Here is a 25,174-nt window from a genome sequence, read left to right as displayed (position 1 = left end):
GTTGCTCTCCAGGGTTTTGGACAGATAGGGGGCCTTTCCCAACCCTACCTAGAGATGCCAGAGGTTGAGCCTGGGAGCTTCCACATGCAAAGCATGTGAGCTACAACCAAGCTGCTGCCCTTCCCATATGTAAGAAAGGATCAATACAGGACTCTTTTGTAACAATAGCAGTTTAACACCAGCTCTCACCGCCTTTCCTTTGGCACAGGACTGAGCATTAAACTAGTTTTAAGCCACTTAAAAAACAAAAATCAGAATTGGAATGAGGCTTCTGTGCCAGTGGAGTGAAGCTCCAGGATTTTTTAAATGAGGAAATACGGGTTAAACAAGGTGAGTCATGAACATGGGTGGAACAGTGGCCTATTTGAAAAGTCACAGATCCTCAATTTCAGAGAAAGCGTTTTCCCTCCCCTTGTGTTACTCCCCTGAAAGTTATCTAGTCTTGCCTAAACTGGCTTTGTTCAAACATTCAGGCATGGATTCTAAGGATGCTTCCAGACAGAAGCATCCTTAGCACTACCAATCAGAAGGCATTGCGGAGCTATTCCGTCTTTTCTTACTGGCTTTTCTGTGGCTAGAAAAAAGGATGGAAGAGGCAGTGGGGAAACACCAGAGGGTCCTGAGTGGAAGATAATATCATCTGGAGCCCCTGAAAAAACTTGTTAATGAGGCAGGGTGACAGCATGGTAAAAGCTTCATCTGGAAGCACCCTACATTTCTTTCTACCAGCAGGAGCATGGGGCGGGTGGATTGATGAAAGTCCCCTACCAGCAGGATCTTCTACTGGATTGTAAGCCCTTCCACTCATGGAGTTGGATCCAGACTTAGTCATACTTAGAGTAAACCCATTAAAATAAATGGGACTTGCATTAGTCTTTACTAAAAAGTCCCATTGATTTTAATGGGACTAAAATAAGTATGACTTAGTCTAGATCCAACCCATGGAAGGTAACTCAGGATCCAAGCTGCTAAGAATTTGGGGGGCAGATATTTGAATGAGTAGAAAAAGTTTGCATAGCACAGAGTTGTTGTTCTAGGAAAACTGCATGGAGAGCAGGCTGCTAAATTAAGCAGAATTATCACGTGGGTCTAAAATATTAATTTTAAAGAGTATGTTTGAGGTCAAACAGAGTGGCCCCTCTTACTCCCTTTTGAAAATACATTCTTTATTTTTCATTTTATTTATAGCTATTACAGAACAGTGTCATTTTATTTATTTGCTGGCATGGTAGCAAGTTATTATGTGCTTCGTTTCCAATAAATCCTGCCGTAATGGAATTTCTAGCATGACAGCTTCCATCGGCCATGCAAAACAAGCACAGCCTTGCTTTCTTGGGTGGGGCCTTGACTCACTCAGGCTGCAGAAAAGAGGCTCGGCAAGCTGAAAAAAAGGCAGGCCGGAATCTGAAAGTGTCTAACCAAAAGCAAAGCAAAATAAAACAGAAAGCACGCATACGAAAATCTGGGTTTGGTATTTGTTTTTAGATACAGAATCGGGATTTTGCAAGGACAGTAAGATTAATGGTTGTTTTTCATTGGCATGTCATTAACAAAAAGACGAAGCAAAAACTGAACAGCGTGCATGTCCCACTTCGCTGGTCAATCAAACCAGAGGCTTTGAAAAGCAGTGTTCCAGGGAACCCTGAGATTCCTCCATAAGAAGAAGTCATAGCAGACAAGCTTCCCTAAAAGGTAGCTTGCCGTCTACTGCCAAGATCCCCTACAATGTGCATCACAGGGAAGTACTGTATTAGGGGTGTGCTTTCAGTCCACGTAGGACTCCAGTGTGATCTGACAGGCCTGCCTATCTGCGTAACTCTGTAGACAAACCCTGCACCCTAGAACATGCCCAGGAATAATTGCACAGGGCTCTTGCAGCAGGTAAGATATGAAAATGGTTCCCTGAAGGTAGAATGTCTGGAAAAAAACCTCACTGAATTCAACCATCCTAATCACTGACACAGCTCTTGGCCAAGAAAGTGTCCTTTTAACTAAACTTATCCGCCTTCATTTTTTTAATCCTTTACATTGGAAAGCTGAAGGACTGCTACAGCCAAATACATTTTTGCTGAGCTGATTTTCATGATCTCTGCAAATATATAAGGATTTTTTTAAAAGTTGGTATTGCATTTCCGCCCCCATTCCTCTTATTCCCTTGCTGTTATCTGCAGGAGCCAATGGTTGGATTTTCTTCCCTTGGGAACTGTATGAGATAGTACAGATACTATTTTATCTGTGCTGTTTAACATCTGTTTGAGGAAATAGGCCAGAGGTACAGCTAAGTATGTGGGCTGAAACACAGGGCAATATCCAGTTCAAGTTCTGAGCTTTTCTGTCCCACTGATTTCAATGGAGGAAATATGTGCTTTAGGGCACAATCCTATGCCTATTTAGACAGAGCAAAGCTGGCTGGGAAATGCTGGGAGTTGTAGGCCTTTTCTCCGTCTAAACATGCATAGGATTGCACCCTAAATCTCTTCTGTTGAATCAGTAGAACATATTATGCCTGATCTTGGCTGAATTAGGCCCATGTATAGATGTACACCTAGGCTTTCTGTAATGTATGAATTCATATCTTGTTTAACTCCTCATGGGGAAATTTCATGCATGCTTTCTGATCTCTTTGGGGGAAGGGTGGGATATAAATATGAATAGTAATAATTAATAAAGGAAATAGCTCAGATAGGGAAACACCTTTAATCTGTGGGGATTAATTTTATGGGGTGTAATATTACATACTTCCAGGTAATCATTTTAATCAAGTATTTAGAGAAATCTGCATGACTTACAGGAAACATTAGGCCTGCAGTGTTGTTGGGGCTTTGTTTTGTTTTTTGCTCTTTTGATGTTTTTAAAAGGGTACATAATTTTAAGATACGTCATTTACAAAATTAGAAGCTAGCCTGACTAGTCTTTTGCAGATTACATAACCACTTGATCCAGGCAATTCAGTAAACACACCTGGTCAACACAACAGAATCGACATGGAGCAGAAAATAGGCTGATCATGTAACTATCTGGAGTATATTTGAAATGGCTGATTTTGCTAAGTTGTGGTTCTGCATTTCTGAATAAATTGTTGCCTTCTTACCAGGAAGACCTACAATACAGGCAATGGAACAAAAATTGTTCCAGGATAATCTAATAAATAGGTTGCACACAAACAGGATGCTCTGAAAATATTACACGGTTCCTTTAAAATTGGGTAGTTCTTCCCCTTTTTAATTGGGAACTGAAGCAAATATTCAAAAACACCACACACACACACACTTGGAACATGCAAGAAGCAAATTCAGCTACAGTTTTCCATTTAACTAGTAAACACGGGCATGATTCAGCCAAAGTTGAGCATTTGAGCACACAAGCTAAACACGTGTTGAAATTTCTTCTACTGAAATGAGTGGGAGTTAAAAGTGCTTACGTTTGGCTGAATTATGTCTGTTGTGATGATGGAAAAAGCAGACATCACTGCTTTGCTACAGTGTAAATTCATAAGTAGCTACTCACTGTATTATTAATTAATTGGGGTTGGATCCAGACTTAGTCATACTTAGACCTGGTTCACATGTAACAGCGGCAAATCTTGGGTTAACATGCTGGGTGTGTGCTGTTGTCATTTTGCATATGCAACCTCCAATCTGCTCAAATGGAGGTTGCTCTGTTATGTCCAAACCTGGACACTCTGGGCTAATCAGTCAGTTGTTAAGTTAGCTGTGGGTTGTTTAACCCATGATTAACCCACGGTGTCCAGGTCTGGACATCACAGAGCAACCTCCAATTGGGCTAATCAGAGATTGCATATACAAAACGGCAGCAGCATGCACCATGGCAATTTGTGAGTTAATTAACCCACAGATTTCTACCTTGATGTGCGAATGGGGCCATAGAGTAAGCCCATTAAAATCAATGGGGCTTAATTCATGACTAAATTACATTGATTGCAATGGGTCTACACTATGTATGACTAAGTCTGGATCCAGTTCTTGCTAATGGGTATTCTGATTGCTGCTAATATGCAAAGGAAAATAATATGCACATTTCATTCCCAAATTTGAAAGGTCACACTGATTTGTGATTGACACACAGCCATTTTTTAAAAACATATGAATTGTTCCTCATACCATTTTCTTTCTGAGATGAAATGCAGCTGATGTATTTCTAGTGACTATATTAACCACATGTTACAGCCCAGCTTTTTGCAAAGTAGGAAGGACTACCTTTGCTGAATTAGACTTACTTGGTGAGTACCAGAGTCAAGGACTTTTCTGCAGTGGCAGAACTCTCTATGGAACTCTCTCCCTGCAGAAACCCAGCAGGTTGCCCCTCTCTGTCACTGGGTTCACACATCATGATAACCCATGGTGGCTTGTGAGCTTTGTTGGTGTCAGTGTGGCTTACTGTGATGGCCGAGCCTGATGTGGGCAACTCAATGTGGGTTGTTTTTCGCAAACAAGCCACCCTGAGAACCCATAGATTGAAGTAGGGTTGTTGAGGATAGTTGTTCTCAGGGTGGTTTGTCGTGACATCTGAACCCAGCACTGTGGCTTGTGCCAAGAGCGGCAAAAAGACCACTTCTCAAGAACAGCAAAAAAGCCTGTGCCACTCTCCAGGGTCTTGCACATGCTGTCTCCAGCCTCCCTCACCAGTGACTGCCCCTCCAATGGTGTCCAAACAGCACTTTGGAAGGACTGTCACTTGTTCATCACTTTTAAAAGAAAAAGTACCTCACAATTGTGTGAATGGGGTTGTATTTTCTTTGCTTTTTAAAAATTCCCAGGCTTTCACAAGTGTGCAAGAATGCAGATCCATCTGTCCGATATGTGTAGTCTTGTTGTGTCAATTTCCTTGTATGTTTCAGCTATCAAAGGAAGCATCAAAGTAGAATAGGTAAGATACAAGGAAACTGACAAGGCAAGACTGCTAATTTGCACACAGTTGCACAGGACCGGGGGCAAAACAATAGTGAGAGAAAGGAGGAACCCATTTGCGCAATTCAGAAACACTGGAAAAGAAAAAAGCAAATGAGGTGCATTGAGTGGGGCGCTCTCTCTCTCTCTCACACACACACACACACAATATGCCCCACTTGGCAATGTAATCCTCTCACTATTAAGTGTTGAACTGACACTTACCACTGTCCTCCCTTTCAACACTTCTCCAAGTCTCCAGCAAGCCCAGAAAGGGGAGTTACTGGCTCCCACTCCCCCCTTTTCATGGCTCCTTCTTGGAGCAGTTACTGTCATGCAAATTTCCTTTCCGTTTACTTCCGCAAATTTGGGAAGTAAATGGAGGGAAAATCTGTGCAACAACAGTAATTTTTCCAAGAAGCAGTTGTGAAAAGTGGGGGAGGGACAAGTTATGGCAAGCTGCCAAGTGGGTGATAGTCTGTCAGGGAGTAATGTGTTGGTGAGTGAACAGCCAACTTGCTGTGGGTTATCCCCAGCATGGCTTATTGTTACGTGTGAATCAGGCCAGTGAGTTTAAGCATGCATTGAAAATGCTTCTTTTTATTATTAGTTTGAATCTGAATGTGCTGCATAATTTTAAAGAAGTCTCTTTTGCTGTAGTTTTAATGTTGTGGTTGTATTGATTTTACATATTATGTGATACTTTTATTGCTTTTGAATTTCTCAGGCTGCCTTGTAAGGAGTTATCCTGATAGGTGGGGCATATATAAAACTTTTACAATAACTGAAATAGTAACAGAGGAGCAATCTGAATTCTTATGCACTCAACCTGATGTAATAACTTCTATATATATCAGAATACTTTGTCTACAACAGCATGTACACGATGCTAACATGACTGTAGTATGGACATAAATGAAACTTCCTAGTAAGTCCTTTTACTGCAGCTATTTATGTAAAGAATAAACTAGGAATGTTCTGGCCATGTTGGCAACTCTCAAGTAAACCTATAAAAACACTACTGGTTGGCTGAACACCCCCTGATATAGGAAGGGTGAGTGCCCTTACAAGCCTTATCTTAGGGAACCTTAGCCAGTTGTTTGTAGCAGACGGCATGCTTGCTGCAGCAGCAGAAGAAAGGACTTTACCTTGCTGTATGTTTTTCCTGTTGCTCAGGATTAGCAGGGAGTGATGAAAAGATAGTGGTTTAATGTAATAAAATCCCAAGCAACAGAATCCCAGTGGTAGCAGGGTGGATGAGAAATGAGTACAGGTGAAAGCTTGGAGTCAGGTACAAGACATGGATGAGTAATTAGTGGCAACTTGATCAAGGTGAGGGATGTGCGAATCAGTGAAATGTGAGCTTGCCGAAGTTCTCCAAATTCCATCCCAAAGCTCATTCCAACTCGAGTCTGTATCAGATGGTGAGGGTTTTTCTGCATGAAAATCCATCTGTATTTTCATGCGTATTTTTCCAAATGTACACATCAATTGTGCACATCTTTGAAATGTACACATTGTTCTCCCATTGATTAAAGTGTATTTGTGTGCATTTTTCAAAAGTACACTTTCATGCCCACTTTTCAAAAGTACACATGCTGCCACAATTCACATTGCAAGCTAGGAAATGTACAGACTTTGACCACAGACTGTGTCCAAGTCCGTATTCAGTCCAAAAGGTGCAAACTGGTTAAATTCTGATCCAAAGCCAACTGAACTGAATTTCTCATACATCCCTAATCAAGGCTCAATAAGAGCTGTGGCAGGATCAAGTTTAGACCCTACACAGATTGCAGTTGGCAATATATGGCTGGCTCATAGAAATGTAAGAGAACTTATCATGATCCAATAGGCTGTTAGAGCTACATGGGGTGGGTAAGAACATTTTTGTCCAGGACCTTCAGGATCTGCGAGACAGAGAGCTGTGTGAGGCTCCATGTTGTATTTCTCATAGCCATCCAAAGGTCTTAGGGAGCCCTGCAGCAATTAGGGCTGCTCCATGGATAAAGCCACGTGTATACCAACTCTCTCACATAGCAAACACATATCTATTTTTCCTCAATTAGCAAAAACAGGCATGTGTATGTTAATCACATGTTGTATGTGTACACGTTGGCTATATACAGCTTCTTGAACCAAAATGGTGTCTGTAAAAAGTTCAGGTTAAATGTGAAGCAACTGTCAGAAATACAATAAAAGCTAAAGTTGCAGGGTGGAGTACTCCTGTTCAGGGTTGCAACCAGCTAGCCATGCCCTTTCCAGGTTACTCCACAACACCTTCACAAAACACTGCACAGTGAAGTGTATAGTTCTTTGTACTATTGTGAAGTAGGAAGACTCCAGCAAAAGGTTCCACTGTTTACACAATCAAGGGTGCTAAAGAACATAGCTGGCAAATTTCTCCACGTTTTATCCTATGCATACTATTTTAAGATCTATGTACATGCTTTAAAACGTGAATCTTCCAACTGTACATTTCCAGAGGAACCAAGAAGTGGAGGGGAGTATTTTTGACTTGTTTTAATCTGTCACAAATCATACACTTCATAACGTGTACATTATACATTCATACATTAAGTATGTCTTTCTGCCACGTGATCCCCTGATACGTTTAATATGTTCTTGAGCTTCAAGAATGCATTCCTAATGTTATCTTATGTCAGGGTTGTCTTCTTTAGCTTTAGTTTCTCATGAAATCTATGACACCACTTCAGCCCAAAGAATGTCAACATCTAAGCTTGCAGAACCTGTGACCATCAAGCTGGATGCAGCCTACCTGATGCACAGCAGCCTGCCAGATGCGTCAGAACCCCATTTTTCTAATCCTACGCAGTCTGTAAGTTTGAGTCATGATGGCCCATTGACTTGATGGATCATAAGTTGTGCAGTTCTGGTTTAATATGAGCCAGGGCTCACACAAGGCCTCATACAAGTTTTCGAAGATACAAATATTTAAAAGAGGAAACCTCTGAACATGTGTGTGCTTTTCCTAAACATGAATGGGCATAAATACATCCCTAATGTCTACAATGAGGGTGAAAAACCAGCAAATGTTTTGACTGCCAAGAAAGGTTGGGCAATAGGAAGTTTGCTTTCCCTCTCCTTGCTGGAAAGGACATCAGTTCCAACTGCCAGTTTCCCTGGAACAGAAGAACAGAAGGGAAGCATCCTCTGGCCCCCTTCCATCAGCCAGAGGACTAAAGGCTGCTGGACTTGTGTGACTTTTTTTGTATTATTTACCTTTAATAAGCCACCTTCAGAATAATTTCATTGGAAGTTGGGGTATAAATCTACAAAATACATAAATATGCCTGGGCTTTCTCCTTATGGATAAATATTTTGTCAAATGAATTTGTTGAAAAGCAGGCATTGCACTGAGGGAACCATAGGTGGAAGGCTCATGGAAAATGCATAATTTTATAGTCATGCAGGCATGCAGAGAAATCTTTGGCACTTCAATGTAGTGAGATACATTTCAATAGGCTATTCTAGGCATTTGCCCTAAAATATGAGGTTTGCCAAGCACAAAAACATTAGTCTACTGAGGTTTTATCTGTACAGAGCCGTAATGTAGAGATGAGCCTCTTGGGGAATTATTGTTTTCAGCCAAGAGTAAACATTAGAATGCTTCAGACAAAAAAGGTCAGCATTTTAAAGAAGATTTTGTGCTATAATGTAATTAGTCCTCCTCAGCTAGCCAATTCTACACGTGAATTATATCGCAAGTTGACTCAACACAATCCTTTATGTCTGAGAAGTAATGTCATTGAGTTCAAAGGGACTTACTCCCAGGGAAGTGAATATTGGTTGGCAGGCTAAGGCTGCAGTCCAGTACATGCTTACCTGGGAACAAGTCCCACTGAACTCAATGGGGCTTTATTCTAAGTAGACATGTATTCTAAGTAGACATGTAGACATAGGATTACATACGTAAGTAGAAAGCTCAAACTACGTGTGTGTGTTTTTTTTATAATCATGTATTGTGATCTTGTTTAGGGAATAAATAAAAATACAGTGAATTTTGGCACATTTGGAGGTGGCAGCTCACCATGTGTTTGGGAAGTTAATCTAAATCATATTGACAGGAAAGAAAGAATTCAAGTAGAATCATGTCTGTCACACCAGTAGTATGTTCATGCATCAGAAGTTATTGTGCTGCTTGGGTGGAGCACATAAAAGGTTACTATGGTAACAACACAGTCTGACTCAGGGGTTTTGAGTTTTGTACTGTTATAGAAAACCAACCAAATTCTACTCTACTGAGGTGCTCATTTTAAAGCCTCCAGGTTAATTAATTTAGATTAGAAGAATCTGGTTCTATACAATTTATGCAACAACAAAATATTAGGCCACAATTCTTCCAAAATGAAGCACTTTTAAGTACTGTTGGTTTCATGAACAGGGCAATCCTATACATGGCTCACAGAATTAAGTCCCACTGAACGCAATGGGGCTTGCTCCATTAGGATTGTCGCCTAAGAGAGACAAGTTGTGCAACAGACAGGTCTTCCCTCCACATGCATCCAACTCATCTTAGGACCAAACTAGATGTGACAGGCAAAGCCACAAGTGCCTGCTCCGCTCATGCCTCAGCTAGCCTTTATTCATCTCCAAGGGATGGTAGCCTATTTTTTATAATAAAAGTTGTTCATGGGTGAAGAAGCTGAACCCTTCCTTTCCTTATCTTGCTATCCTTCATCACACCAGCTGTTTTTCTCCTCAGCTGAAGCAAGAGAAAAATACCTCAAGCAGCAGTGTGTGGCAACATGGTGGGTAATACAGGGAAGGATTTAGCTTCCCTCACCTGTATACACATTTTGTAAAACTTAGACCTCCCCCCACATAACAGGGCAAACATATGAAGAACAAATATGGCTGCCCTCATCCCTTCTAGTTTGGCTCAAAGCAATAGGCATTTTGGTAGTTCAGTCACAGAGACATATTTTCAGCACATTGTTTTCAAAATTTGGCGGGGAGAAGAAACGTCTGTCACTAACAGTAATATTTGAATACAAGTCTCTAAATAAGTTAAATGGGGCATAAGAAAGGTACATTGGTTCCTAAAGGAACAATAATCACTGTCTGTTGAGGTTTTCTGTTGCTTGCTCTCTGACAAAAATTCCCCATAGCAATCCTCTCCACTCCCACACTAGTTAATATCAAAATGCCTTCTTTGTTTAGAATGTAGGTGTAATAGTATTTCCCTGGAGATGGGCAAGAATGAATGAACTTTAAGAATTTTCCTGCCACCAGTGTTTATAGATCCAGTGGTAAAGCCCTCGCTCTAATCAGTACAATTGCATTCCCAAATACATACTTGGGACTATGTAAATCAGAATTCTGCATTCAGAATAAACTATAGAAAATGGCTTTGCTCTCTGATCACTACAAAATGTAGGCTAAGATTCTCATGGATTCTGAGCTTTCAGCAGAGAGCAGACATGGCCTACACATTTTCAGAATTTTCTCTACAACTATAGAACCTTGCTGCTTCCATAAAATTAAAGTTTGAAGCCCAGATGAAGAGCACATGAATACCTGTTAGCTTTTCCTCTTTGAAAAGTTGATGACTAACAGTGCTGTTTACCTGAGTGTTGACAGAGCACAACTTCAGCTTTTTCATGCTTCTGGTGAAGCGTGAAGCAGCAAATGTGACATCATCATAGAGAGGTGTGCGAGTTCCAGATCCACATTTAGCTCATGCACATATATTTTCAGGGGAAATGCATAATGTATAAAGTAAGCTTGAAAAGATAATGTGTAAGTCACTCATGCATTCTGTCTGGGTGCTTTCTTAACAAGGAAAGCTATTCACTATCGCTATGCTAAGGAACTGGGGACAGAAAATAGAAACAAACAGAAAACAAATGAAAACCCTTCTCAATTCCCAACTATCAAATAGCATTTCACAGTGTGTACAAGGCTATTCTAAGGTAGTATTTAAGTAACATGTTCCAAACAATAATGTTCATTCCAAGTAATTTCCCCCACCGAGAATATCTACTTCTCACCTGGAATGGTGTTTCACATTTTGGACATTTTTCCTATACCATTTTGTCCTACTCTTCTTTGAGAAAGAAAGCCAGAGTAGCTCATGGTAGCAGGATTTCATAGGCCTGAGATCCTTAGATTACAAAATGGGATCTAGCCTTCACTATACAAATTAGAGAGCTTAAGACTGAATAACAGCAGGGATGTCATTTAGGGAAGACAGTGCTCACCATCCCTGTATTTTAGACCATATGATAATTCTTCAGGATATCTTAAATGTCTGCCTATGTTAAGGTAGAAGCAAACTAAAAAGTAGCACAAGCAATTAATACACTGTTTTTACAACTGACATGTGTAAATTGTATATCATACACAGACGGGCAGGCCTCACTGTGAATCTCTTCTACCCCGCAACATCCTGAAATGGCATCCCTGTGTAAGAGTGCTGTAGAACTGGTGTTTATTGGCAATGGATTAAGAGTTAATCAGTAGTCAGACCTCCTTGCTTATCTGATTTAAAAGCTGCCATGCCAGACCTCATTCTGATGGTTTCTAGACTGATGACTTGAACAGCTGTCTATTTAGCTTTCCAAAGCGGCTGTTGTGTCCATGCTGGCATTCAGAATTGCTTCCACATAAAAAACCTTTTCAGAATAGCTCTCCCTTTGTCTTCCTACCCCTGTTTCCGTTCAAATAGTTGGGAGATTACAACTAATTCCAGTAGGTCACGCTTGGGATTTTCACCCAGTGTTGTCATCAAGGGTGTGTGTGATAACAATCAAGCTGGAGAGAAACACAGCAGCCCTGGCTACCAAAGTGCACTTTACTCATCTAATCAAATCCTGCTCTTTCCAGCACTCTAAAATGATCACAAATTTACTTTTAAGTGGATGGCTCTTCTCTAAGGGATCAAACTCGATTTTGGAGGGGCACATCCTCCCACTGTTCTTCCTTCATTATACCTCCCCCACGTCTCACAAGTTTATATATATATATATGGCGGTCACATTTTCAGGTGCTATCCCTCTCATGTCCTACTTGTGGGTTTCCCACAGGTAGCTGGTTGTCCACTGTGTGAACAGAATGCTGGACTAGATGGACCCTTGGTCTAATCCAGCCTGGCTGCTCTTTTGTTCCTGTGTGAAACAAAATAGAATGAGTTTAACTGCTAATACACACACAGTAAAACAATTGGGTGTAAATGTTTGTGGGTTGGTTTTACGTATTCTGTGTATCTTTGAGGAAAAATCTGTGTGAATATTACTAAGTAATCTAAAAGCCACACACAAAATCAGTCATTCACACAGAGATGTTGCGCGGGGGGGGGGGGGGGAGACGGGGGGGGGGAGAACGAGAGAGTGAGCACACCAGTCTGAATCATAACCCATCCTTCAGCCAAGCAATTGTCCATAAACTGTGATTGGTACCAGGCAGTTGACATAATCCTAATGGAACATACTGACAAATCTTCAGTAATATTGGGGAGATTCTACTTACTATACTTACCTACTTGTGCTCTGAGAGGTTTTTCTCCCACCAAGTTTGCCTCTGTCTTCTTCTGAATGATGACAACTCCTGAATGCCTCTTTTGTAAGCAGCTGGGAGCTCTTCTGACTCGGGACTTATCAGCATGCAAGTGAGACTGTGGAAAGGAGAAAAAAGAGAAGGGACAGGCATAACATATAAAACACACAAAATCAATCATTCACACAGAGATGTGGGGGGGAGACATATTTTTTAACAAAGTATGTTATAACAAATCAGAATACATGTATTTTTTGGCTTAAGTAGTTGCCAAAGGTGTGGCAAAACAGAGAACTTTATAAAATAAATGTGAGATGGATAATAGCTAAAGACATGCACTGTTTGTTCCCCCTAACCATTCTAAGGCTAGCTACAATCCCAGGGCAATCTATGGGCTTTTCTACATGAGGCTTTTAACCTGCCACTTTACCAAGGCTTCTGCTTCTGGTTTCTTTGTGGGATTAAGATGGGCTCCTTAACACTTTGGGGCGGGGGGTTCTCTTCTCTGCCCTTCTATATGTTCCATTACACAACCACTATGTGGCGCTGTGGTATAGCGGAATTGCGCAACTATACATTCCACCCTTTCCAGATAATGCCAGACTTGCCTCTTTAAAAACAACAACAACAACAACTGTGTAACTGGTTGCAAAGGAGAGGCCTTGAAGATAACATTGTGTAAAGTACCCAGAAACTACTGAGAGCGAGGAATCACAAGGGCACAATAAATGCCTCGTGTAGAAAGGCTCAAAGACCATTTGCAGCCATAGGTAGTAGTACTCTTCAGGTTGTGTAGTCATGGTAAGCTCCTAATTAGCCATCAGTTAGAATTAAAGACAGTTACTCTTCTGAAGACCAGCTGTCCCTTAATTGTACAGTTAAAGATTTATGTTTTCCTACATACACTTCATGGTACAAATAGTAGGGCACTTACTTGATTTATCACTTTTTACAGAGTATATCCTAGAACTGGAAATAAATTGCTCCCAAAGATTCTTCTCTGTAAATTTTGATTTCAGATTGAGAACGGTTGGAGACAAAGACTTGCCAAATATTAAACTGTTGTTATTTATATATAATAAATATTGGGTATTTGATGCCCAATTATATTTTATTTTTATATTTTACAGTATATGATCCACAATAATATGAATATTGTATAGTATTGATAGCTGATACACTATGGTGTATCTCAGTGGTTTGAATAGTTTCTACCTTCAAGGTGCCAGTTTCCTCAGCAATTTGTCTGACAAATCACCTCTGCACATTGCAGAGGATTCTAGCATAGATAAACATATCAATGTGAGTGTGATCAGGACAGACTGCCATTAGGACACAGAAGGAATATCTGTAGGTCAGAAATAAAAGATTTAGAAGCAAGGAGGACAAACAATTGCACCATGCTCTAGTCCCAGCTTTTAAAAGCTGTAACCTCTTCATTGTAGAATTTACAACATTCCTCTTCCTAATGATTTCTGAACAGCAGAGTCATAATCAACACATTCCAGTAGCTCTTCCATCTGTGTGTGCACTTTGTATGTCCCAGTTCATTCTTGCAACATAGCAAATGGTTTTGGCCTGGAATTTAACATGAGTGGTGTTCTTCCAGCTTTCTGAGATTTAGTTATTCCACTAGAATGACCTCACATATTTTTAGTTCTTGCTTTCCAAGGCTTAGAATAATTCTGATCACAACATTGGGTTGGAGGTACTGCTAGTACAAGCATTTAAAAACGAAACACACATGTGAAGTCCTACATGTGCTCAGGAATGTTTTTTAAATAGAAAAACACACAAAAATCCTACATGTGACATGTTTTGAGCCCTGTGAGATCTTCAAAGGCTAGTTTATCAAAACAATAACACTTAACATTTTCATAACATCCAGCTATTCAAAGGCTCCATGTACATCACCACAACCCAGTAATCCTTACCACAAACCCTTAAGGTAAATTTTAGACAGAGGGACTGAGGCTGAGAGAGGGTGGCTTAACTAAGGACACCTAGTGAGTGAACAGCAGAGGTGAAATCTGAACTAGGGCCCTTCTGACTTGCAGCTCAGTTTCTTAGTCACAAACCAGCTCTGCATGGAGAGCTAAAGAAAGGAAAACAAAGGAAAACAGTTAATTCTGCCTGAAGTAGCCTGAGAGTTCCTTGAAGAGCCAGTAAGGCTCAAAGCATGTCAAACATAAGACACTTGTGGATTTTAGATTAAAAGTAATTTCTAAGCACCTTTGGGACTTTGCTTTATTTTTGCGATTTAATACTACAGTCCTTTCTCATCAAAGTAGTAGAAGAAACATGTGGTGTCTACAGGACTAAAGACCATACAAACCCCAGGTTTATTTATTTATATTTATTTATTGCATTTATACCCTGCCTTTCTCCCTCTCGCAAGGAACTCAAGGCGGCTTACATTATCCTCCTCCTCACCGTTGTATCCTCACAACAACAACCCTGTGAGGTAGGTTGGGTTGAGAGTCTGTGACTGGCCCAAAGTCACCCAGTGAGCTTCCATGGCCAAGTGGGGACTAGAACCCGGATCTCCCGGCTCCCAGTCCGTCACTCTCACCACTACACTACACTGGTTCTCAAATCTCTACCAAGAAAGTTCTTATGGAACATTTAATGGGGATTTTACAACTGTTCAGGGAGAATTTTTATTTTTTTGATTCCCCAACACTCCCTCCCCTCCCATTCTCCAGTTTTCCCAACACCAGCCAGCTTCACATTCTTGAATCACTGGGGACAGAACAAAATAAAAGACTTTTAGAGGGAAGGTGGCAGGGAAAAAAAAGATGGAAACATGCAGGAAGGGTTGGGTGAAGGTTCAGAAAACAGGTTGTAAAAGGTAGCCAGTACCTTTATTAATATTTTCACGTTACTAATTTAGATGTAACAAGAGGAAGCCTTGTTGCTATCAATTTTATTTTGCTATCACCTGTGATGTTACCATTATTAGTACATTTGTTCATAAACATTTACCTACATTGACATTTTATGTGTAGATCATACACAAACAAGGGAGAAAAAAAGGTTTCTAGGTCTCACCCCACAAATAGATTTTCCAAGCGCCCATTCTGGTTCATACTATTAAAGGGCTATCCAGGTGAACAGGATGACTCATTTCGTTTGTTAATAGACCAAAAACATACCAGAATATTGTTTTAATGGCAATATGAGACTGAAGACAATCACAACAAGAGAAGCTCAATGAAATGTTAATTTACATTAAAATTAGAGCTTCACATTCTTTAAAAAAAATTATATTTAACACACCAGGAAGTCATTCATCTATTGACAGGGAGTATTGTACATTTCTTACTAAAGCCTTATTCATCACCTACATGTTCAGAAATGTTTGCATTTTTCTCCAGTGCCTCACACATTCCATTTAATGAGGAATTAATATCGAAAGCCACTCTTAAGATGTATGCTTGAATCATGCTATGCTATATGCCCATTAGGGATGTTAATCTATAAGCACATAAAAAGCAAAGGTACCTGTTTTGGCCATAAGAAAAAATCCAAATCCATATTAGGGCAATGCCTTTATTCGGCCATCTCAAGGTCACAAAATTGTGTGCAAGCTTTCAAGGTCTTCAGAACTCTTCATCAGGCAAGATGGTAAACAAATCTAAAGACGTGGCTGATGTGCAAGCCATGGAGCCAAAGACTGCATTTAGTTACAGTCTTAAGATGGAATGTGGGAGGACTCGATTGTCTTATAGGCCCCTTCCAACCCTTCTATTCTATTCTATTCTATTCTAGGCTACAGACATTAGAATTAGGCTTTATCAGGTTCTGATATGGTTTCAGGTTGCACCCTCCCAAGGGGTGCTGCAATAGAGAAACAACCAATGATTGATCTCCCATTTTTGAAAATATAAAATCTAGCTGTTACTTGGAGTTTTAATCTTTTAAATTGTATAAATTCACTGACATGCTTTGCAGAATTTGCACAGAAAAGCAAGATGCACAACTTCACAGGTCACCAGAGATTTCTGCATAGAATCTGCACTGTGCAACTCTCCCCAAGATCACACTGGTCTACAAATGCAACACCCTCCACAGGATGGGCCGAAATCAAGTAATTACATCGTTTAATTTTCCCCACATATTTGAGAGTTTAGTACAAATGTTTATGTGCAAAACCAAAGTTTAAATGCCACATGCTACATTGTTTTTGCTTTGCTGTTTTTCCTACAACCAACTAACACAGCTAACCTTTTATAGTTTTGAAGTCAATTCTCCGAGCACAGTATGACCATCATCCTCTTCCAAGTTATGGTAGCCAAGGCCCCTCTAGCCAGTTGTACACAATAGCAACCTCAAAAAGGAGAATGCTTTTTTGCACCACATTTTCTTTGGAAGTGTGCTGGGTGTGTGTGTGTGTGTGTGTGTGTGTGAGAGAGAGAGAGAGAGAAGTGTTAAAATGAAGATTTCTCCCTTCCTCTGTGCACTTATAAGGACATTAAGGCTGCAGTCCTATACCCACTGACTTAGGAGTAAGGCCCATTGAACTCAAAAGGACTCACTTCTGAGCAGACATGCATAGGATTGCACTGTAAACAGGATAGTCTGAGGAACAAATGCCCTAAACTTTCCAGAAGCAGTGGATACAACTTGCTAAGCAGAGTAATTTTTCACTATAAATTGAAAAGTACATGTGCACATTTGGCAGGTAGTGAACTGTTTGGTATTTGAGCACACTGCAGCATCCAGATAGTTTGCACAGGAATAGAAGACCATGGGGGGGGGGGGTGATCAGTGGATGATCTTTGTGAAATAAAGTGATCAGTATCTTAAGGAGCCAGGGAGTTGATGCTCACTGCATATGTAGGCTTGCCAACCCTCCAACAACAAATATGAAGCACAATGATTCCATAGATGATGCTTAGCATCAAAATACAGATATCAGAGAAAGAGTATCTGACTAGATTGCATAATTGGTGGTGGCAGTAAGAATTTATTCATATTGTGATACAATGGCTCAGATCTGGATTAAGACTGTGGAAGATCTCTTACATCCTCTGAATGATTCAGAGATGAATGACTAATGTAAAGTTACACATTGCTGAAGATGTGATCTAGTGCCAATTGTCCAACACAACCTACTTGGTTATTACAAGAAAAACTAAATGGGTTAGAATATACCCATTGAAATCAATTGGATTTAAGTTTGTCATGACCAATGCAAATCCCATTGATTTCAATAGGTCTACCTTAAGCACGACTTAAGTCTGGATCCAACCCAATGTCTCCTTCTCCCCCCGCCCCCAATATAGAAGTCTTAGAAGCCACTATTAGAACAGCAGACACCAGAACACTATAGAAACGTAAGTCCACAATAAAGAGAGCTATGACACTTTATTTCATTAAGAGAGATATGTTTTACAGACACTCTTCATGTCACTCAACCATTCATTCAGGCACATATTAAAATCTGGTTTTGCCCATACAGCCTTGGACAGTTATACCCAATTCAGGTATAAGGTAACAAACATCACAACGTTGTAGTCCCATGTATGCTTATTTAGAAGTAACCCCCATTGATTTCAGTGGAACTTCTTCCTTAGTGCGTATGAGATTGCAGCTTTAATCTCATTTCATACCTCTTCAGAAAGGGATAGCTAAATGTGTCTAACCTTAACAGAAACACAAGTGCTCCAGTTTTGTACCACATACCAAGCCACCTGTTCTGTACAACATTACACACACTGGAGTGTACCAGTTAAGTCACAAGTACCAATACAAAATAAGTTTTCTTCAGGAGAAGCTTTTGATCTGAAAACCCCCACTTTTAAAAAGATGCAGTGACTAGAGGGAATGAAAGTCAATAGGTAAAACAAATGTTTCCTATTATGGAGAAGTATATTCTAGTTATCTGTAAATGTAGAACATTGCTAAAACAGAACATTGCTAATGTTCCTCTATATTAGATTTGCAATTTACTTCTTCAGAGTTACTTCTGTGAAACCTATTACCAAATAAGAATGGATTTTCATTTGCATCCACCACCTATAATTTCTTATTTGTCATGTACATGCACTGTACCTGTGGGAGAAGTGGCACTTTGTATAACCCCTCCCCACTCATATTAAGTTAGTGTTTAGAATCAGACTGTTACACTTAGTGATTTTTACTAGTAAGCTTTTGGAATTGTACACTGTGATGCAGTGTCACATACTATCAAGCAATTCTTGTGTCTCTGGTTATGACAGAGCTAGTGAACAAAGTTGTTAAAATTGCTATAGGAAAACAAGCATCCACAGTTCAAACAAGCTAAAGTTCAAAATATTTTCTCTATGATTATCAAAGGGAGACTAACAGCATATGCAGACTTTTAGACTTAACTCTTATATCAACATTTACATAGACAATACCTATAAAAATACAACCTTGTGTCAGCTATACCAGTACTCTAAAACTGATAGACAGCCAACATTTAAAAATAGAATGGTGTGGAACATACCCCTCTTAGAGATCACACAGGAAAGTTAAAGTTAGCAATATTCAGGTTAGTTTAAAGAAATCTGTAAAGATATTCTATTTCAGACATATTCTGCACTGCAGAATTGTCAGTTCCTTTGCTACAAGAAGATTAAACATCTAGTGCTGTAGTGCAGTGACACTTTGGAACTTTTACTGTGCTACAATGAATTACATGTTGGCAGAAAGATGGAGACACCACTGGCCTACATCCTACTGAAATGCGAGCATAAGTGCTCACTACACTTCTTTCTTTGTAGGTTACAAGGTTTAACAGAAGGCACATATGATTATAGCTCATAAATTAAAATTGAGAATGCCTTTGCATTTGTTTCAGCATGTGTGCATAAAGCACCAAATAGTGTGACAGATTGTAAAGAAAAGCTTAATATCCAATTTAGTTTCTTCCAGTAAAGATTTTAGACGTTGTATGTTTGTGTAAGCAGTTTGACTTTACAACTTTTGTCAGACTCTTATCACCATGATTTTGGCAAGTGTAGAAAGGTTAACAAACCGTTTTCTATTTTCCCATTTATAAGTTAGTACCTTATGCATCGCTTGGATTTACAATCTATGGTAGTGATCCAACAAGCAATTAAAGCTGCAGTTACTGACTGCTTAACTTGGAGAAGTTTTAGACATTACTTTGAGTGGATATGCAAGTAGCCCCCTTGCCATGCCTCTACCATTATGTCCAAAAAAGAAAGTCCCATAGGCACAGTATGAGAGCCTGAGAAGTCTCCCTTGCAGTTTATGGCATCTCGCACAATAACATCCAAAGGTGCTTTCAGAAACTGTAGTAGTGTTTATATCCATGGTTTTAGAACTGCATTTTTTAGTTCAGTGTAAAACTATCAGTTCCAAAATATCTGACAAGCTAACTGAGAAACATGCTTTAGCAAGTCTTGCATTTATTTGGCAGAGTTTACTTTTATATTCACATCAGCAGCATCTGAGGGCCTGCCCCAATATCCTTATAATTTGAAGAGAAAGTGCTAACAACACAAGCCAGTCATGTTTTGTAGAAGTTGCTGACTTTGAAATACTTTTTTCTTTTAATGTTACTGACTTCTTCCCAGACATTACTCTTAGCATTTCCTTACAATTCTAATATTTTCCTTCTGTAAAACATTTTCTATTTTAAGTTTTAAATGATAAAGATTTGTTTATGTGTGCTTTTTTTCTAACACACATTTATTCACTATTTTTAAAAAGGGAATTATTAAGCAATTTACTTGCCAAGCAAGACATAAGTAAATAAAGCTTCTAGGACATTCTGCAACAGACTTTAGCAAATAATCCATGTGCTTTTAGATTTCCAAGAGTTGCCTCATTGTACTGGATGTGCATAAGTCTGCACAGGTGACTACACCTCACACCCAATAACAGGGTAATTCATGTAGAACTGTCATATTTTACCCCACAGTGGTCATCATGTACACACTTATACTAGGCATTGTGTCCACAAGTGTACCAGTGAGCATGCAGTCTTATGTTAGCTTCCGATCTCTGGATTTAGAGTGCTGAGAGATCCATTTAATAAGAACATTATACAAGAAGTTTTGTTATGAATATTTTCTGCTCACACCTTGTGAATGAAACATACCCACATTGAAGAAATTTATGGTTAAGCACTAGCACCAATCTTCAAGATAAACCCAAATAGCAGATGTTATATTATCACCAAACTCAGAACCAACATGCAAGATCACTCCTTAAGTTTCTCTATAAAAATCCTATGTGTAGAGGCCTCCAATTGACAAGAATGGGGAAAAAACCCTTCCACTTCCCAGAAACGGCAAAAGGAAACTCCCACTACACACACACACACACACACACACACACAACCACTGCTCTATCGTAACCATTCACAAGAAACTTGCTTCCTTAACATTATTTTCACAAATTAAATGATGTCCAGCTTTATCTCAACTAGACAGCTAACCAGAACCCTGTCCCACAACAAATTCAAATTAACTATTAGCACTTCCATTTCCAGGGTATTATACTCAATAGGTAAAGCACGTTCATAAATCAACACTCAAATGTATTAAAGGTGTACCTATAGAAAAATTTTAGGTGCAATCAGTATTCCACGAAAGTTAATGGCACAACTTCCAGTGAGTTTAGTAGTTCTCAGTCACAAATACAGCCTATACTGTAGTTGTTCTTTATAATTTTAGGAAAAACATTCTTATTACATATGCTTTAACACATGCTTCTTAGGGCCAAACTAGGCGTTATGAGGGTAAAGCATGGTTCCCAGTGCTATGTTTCTCTTATAATGCTAATGTGGGGAAGGAAGACACTTGCAAGGAGACACCAAATGGATGCTTAACTCTTCCCCCATTCCACCAACTCTCCCCTACAAATCCCCCCCCCCCATTTTTAATCTCTCCCTCCAGCTGAGCCTAGCTGGGGAAAAGTTTTAGAGCTAGGCACTTGCAAGGGAAAATTGAGAGGCGCAGGAGGACTTAAGCAGCTCTGTCTGCCCACCCCATGTTCCAACTCCCTGCCTGCCCACCTACCCCACACTTGCATTCCTCTTTCTCTGTGAACATATGGCTAGGAGCACACATTTTCTGAGAATGTCTACTGTGGCTCTTATAGGTCCAATTCTCACTGAGTGATAAATCTCTTCCATATCCCAAAAGTTATACCCTTCTACACAGAAAACAAGATTAAAGCCTAGCCTTTTCCCCCAACATGCTCATTTTCTATGTGTAGTGAATTTTACTGTATTAAGGTGCATTTCATCATGTAAGCCCCCACTATATGCAAGCCTAAAGTGGTAGAGTCCCAAAAACACACTTTACCACTTCAGTGAGAACTGAGCCATAACAACCCCTCCAGAAACAGCAGCTCCTAGTGCTGTACCATATACATGGGTAACCAGAAAAAAAACCTTGATCCATTTTAAACAAAACAGCACAATCAGTTAGTTTGGTGACCCTCCCATTCCAACAATCACTAGGTATAGCCCTGGAGAATGTTTAATTTAAATCTCAAGAGTCCTATTCAGAATATTTATCCTATTTAGCCCTGTGTCTGTTTAGCAATTAAAGGTATTGCCTCCTGTAGATTATCTTCAAACAGCCCCATCCTGGCAATGAAAATGGTATCCGAGGCAGCTGTCTACAGTGCCCTATTCAGGTGTAACAAATATTACTCCTTATTCTACCCAAACACATTGGATTTAGGTCTGAGTTTGAAAGAGGCTTTCAGGGACCTTTCTTCTTGTCCTTCTTCCTCTGCATCCCCCCGGAAAGAAGGGGTTGTGTGGATGATCTGGGTCCGGAACCGGATTTTGTTGAGCCGGGGTTTTATCCTGCCACTGCCGGAGGTTTTCCTGCTTAGCTCTTTGCCCTTGCCTGGAGCTCCCATCCCCTCTCCTGACTCCCCTTCATCCCCGTGATGGAGGTGGGAGAGCTTGTAGGTGATAAGGTTCGAGGGGAGCACCTTGGAAAGCTTCCAGCGGCCGCCGCCGTTAGGCACCCCGCTGTCGGCCTCGTCCTGCAGGGCCCCGACGAGGCTGCGCACCTCCTCGGCGGTGCCCCGGCTCAGGTAGTGCCAGGCCTTGCGGCCGCTGTAATCACGAACATCCACGTCCGCGTCGTAGGCGCCCACCAGCAGCTTGACCACCTCCAGGTGGCCGTGCATGGCGGCCAGGTGCAGCGCCGTGTAGCCGCCGCTGGTGCGCGCGTTGACGTTGACGGGCAGGTGGTGCCGGTGGGCGAAGTTGACCAGCAGGGCCAGCAGCTCGTGGCGCCCGTGCTTGGCGGCCCAGTGCAGGCAGGTGAAGCCCGTGACGAAGTCGCGCTTGGCGAGCAGCGCCGGCTCGCAGCTCAGCAGCCCCTCCAAGCTCTCCCAGCGCCCGTCCGAGGCGCACAGCATCCACGCGTGCTCCAGCGGGTCCAACGCCACCGAGCCGCCGCCTGTGCTGCCGCTCTCGTCCTCGGCCGAAGAGGAGGCCAGCGAGGCGCTATCCGAATCCGCGCCGCCGCGGCTGCCGCCGCTCCCAACACGCGGGGGCAAGCCGCCGCGCTTCAGCTGAGGGGAGCTCCCCAGCATCCGCTCGCGGAAGTTCTTGCGCCCGCACCTCGGGGTGGCGCCGGCGGCGGCGGGGACGCCGCCCAAGGTGGCCGAGGCGGCGCTGGCCGGTGGCGACGAGTCCTCCTCGGGCTGGGCTTCCCCGCTGGGTTCCTCTTCAGCCTCGGCCGCGCCATCTCCCTCCTGCGCCGGAAAACGCGGGGCGCTGCTCTCCTCCTGCTGCTGGCTGCCGCGCTCTCCTCCTCCGGGGGCCCCTTGCCTCGGCGGGGGCGCCTCAGAGCCGCCGGGCGGGGGCGCCTCAGGCTGCCGCTGCGCGGGGGCCGAGAAGCCACTTTCCTCGGGCGGAGGCTCCCCCAAGGGGGCAGAGCCGCTCCCCCTGGCCGCCTCCTCCTCGCCCGCTTCCCCCGGAGGCTCGGCGACGACCCTCGTCTCGAGGGCAGCATCCCCATCCCGGCTGCCGCCGCGCCCCCTGTCGCTGCCGCCATCGCCTCCACCTTGGGACTTCGGCGGGAGACGCGCAGCCTCCGCGGCCCGTCCGGCGGCGGCCGAAGCGCCCTTCGCGGGGCCGCCAGAGGCCGCCGCCGCGCCGGGTCCGGGTCCGGCGCCGCCGCCGGCCGCGCCGCGGTACTTCTTGCGCAGCTGCACGTACTTGGCCCCGGAGCCGGGCTCCTGGCGCACGGTGGCCACGGCGTTGACCATCGCCTTGAAGCGCTCGCGGGCCCGGGCGCGGCGCTGGGGCTCCGGCGAGCTGAGGAAGCCGCGGAAATGCTCCAGCAGGTCCCCGTTGCGCGCCCGGCCGCCCCGCTCCGCCAAGAACCGCAGCACCGCCTCCTGGGTCAGCTCCACCGGCGCGGCCATCGGGGCCGAAGGAGCGGCGCTCCTCGCCGCCGCCGCCGCCGCCGCCGCTCAGCGCGGAATCCGCCGCCGCCGCTCCCGGCTCCATGGCATCGCTGCTGTCCTCCTCCTGCGCCGTCTCCACCGCCTTAAAACTCTCCCGGCGGCGGCGGCACCTCTAGACGCCCATCACGGCTCCGCCGCCGCCTTTACCCCCCTCCTCCTCGCCGTCATTATGCCCCGCAAGGCGCTCGTCTCCTCCTTCCCCACGTGACGAGGGGAGGCGCCTATGAGCAGAGTTTAAACTTGCCGACGGAGAAGGCGGCGCGGCCCCGCCAGGGGAGGCTCTTAATTAATCCCAGCGCCCGAGCGGCTCTGGCTCCGCCCTCTTCTCCGTCGTGGAGAGAGGGGTTGCTGGCTCGCTCTCGACCACGCCCCCCGCCCGTTTTAACGTCGGCCGCAGCTTAGGCTCCTCCTCCTTCCGACTCCCCGGGCGCATTCGCTTGCTCCTCCGCCGGCCTCTCCTCCTGTCGAGCCATGATTGGCCGAGTTTCCGCCCCGCCCCTCTCCCCGCGAGGCCTCCCCTCGCCGCCGGTTGCATTCCAGCTGTTGGGATTGGAGCTGGGAGTTCTGCGGGCGCTCCCGCTCCCGCTCCGCCTCCCTGCTCTTCGCGCGCGGCGACCCCTCCCCGCAGGGCATGGCTTCCTCCGATGTGGCCCGGCAGATGGTGAGTCCCGCGCGAGCTGGGGTGGCGGAGCGGGGCTGGTCGGGCCGAGGAGACCGCCCGCGGCCCCCATGCGCGCGTCCTTCGGGAGTAAACCCCAACGCGGCTGGGCTTCCTCGCGAGTAGAGGCGCGGGCTTGGCGAGCTGCAGCCCTAGAGCGAGTGAAGCGCGCCTCGATCCATTGATTTCAGTGGGCAGAGGCTCGCCGAGCTCGGCACGGGGTCGGGCTGGACGTGGACCGAGAGAGCCGCGCGGTGGGGCCGGAGCGTGATTTCCCTTCTCCCGTCGCCCGCCTGCCTTCTCCGTGGCTCCTCTGTCTTTGACTGCGCTGTCATCGCGCCCTTTGCCGTAGTCCTGATCCTGCCCCCGTCCGTGCCAGGAAAGGCGTCACGTTTTCCAGGGTTCCCAGCTCTCCAAAGGGAAAACTGGCTTCTTTTCTTAAAATTGAAACCCCCGACGTCTTGTCATTATCTCGCACAAACGAAAATAGGAATAACGTCACAGGAGCAAAGCTGTTCACAAGCATCCCGATCTTGTACATATTTACTCAGAAGTCCTGCTGACTTCAGGGGGCCATGCTCTCAAGGTACTTTAGGGTATAGCCATATAATGGCACATGGTCTTTTTTCTTTTACATAAAAATCTTTTATGT

The 25,174-nt window shown here is 43.3% G+C and overlaps 2 protein-coding genes across 11 annotated transcripts in view; one reads left to right on the top strand and one right to left on the bottom strand.

Annotated features, from left to right (window-relative positions):
* Positions 1-11,826: 11,826 nt before the first annotated feature.
* On the bottom strand, positions 11,827-23,918 carry SOWAHC (sosondowah ankyrin repeat domain family member C). 5 transcript variants are annotated; one of them, XM_084844531.1, is made up of 3 exons: positions 22,374-23,918; positions 12,405-12,540; positions 11,827-12,034 (listed from the first exon to the last, which is right to left on the bottom strand). In XM_084844531.1, exons 1-3 carry the CDS (start codon positions 23,820-23,822, stop codon positions 11,910-11,912), a joined length of 1,710 nt encoding a protein of 569 aa, XP_084700657.1. In that variant the 5' UTR covers positions 23,823-23,918; the 3' UTR covers positions 11,827-11,909. The 5 variants fall into 5 exon arrangements, with proteins under 5 accessions (XP_084700657.1, XP_084700658.1, XP_084700654.1 ...); XM_084844532.1 differs by having other exon boundaries at positions 11,896-12,034; positions 12,409-12,540; XM_084844528.1 differs by having other exon boundaries at positions 11,916-12,034; positions 12,409-12,540; positions 22,144-23,918.
* A 488-nt stretch (positions 23,919-24,406) lies between these two features.
* The window catches only part of SEPTIN10 (septin 10), a 54,973-nt gene continuing 54,205 nt past the window's right edge, over positions 24,407-25,174 (top strand). For all 6 annotated transcript variants that reach the window (XM_084844542.1, XM_084844541.1, XM_084844538.1 and 3 more), the window contains exon 1: positions 24,407-24,525. In XM_084844542.1, the coding sequence (XP_084700668.1) occupies positions 24,496-24,525 (30 nt within the window). In that variant the 5' untranslated portion in view covers positions 24,407-24,495. The remainder of the gene's footprint in view (positions 24,526-25,174) is intronic.

This window comes from Heloderma suspectum, chromosome 3 (genome assembly GCF_057233095.1).
Source record: "Heloderma suspectum isolate Gila_16-S chromosome 3, 16-S_ref, whole genome shotgun sequence".
In the NCBI taxonomy this organism is placed as follows: Eukaryota; Metazoa; Chordata; class Lepidosauria; order Squamata; family Helodermatidae; genus Heloderma; species Heloderma suspectum.
This window is presented reverse-complemented; position numbering and strand designations above follow the sequence as displayed.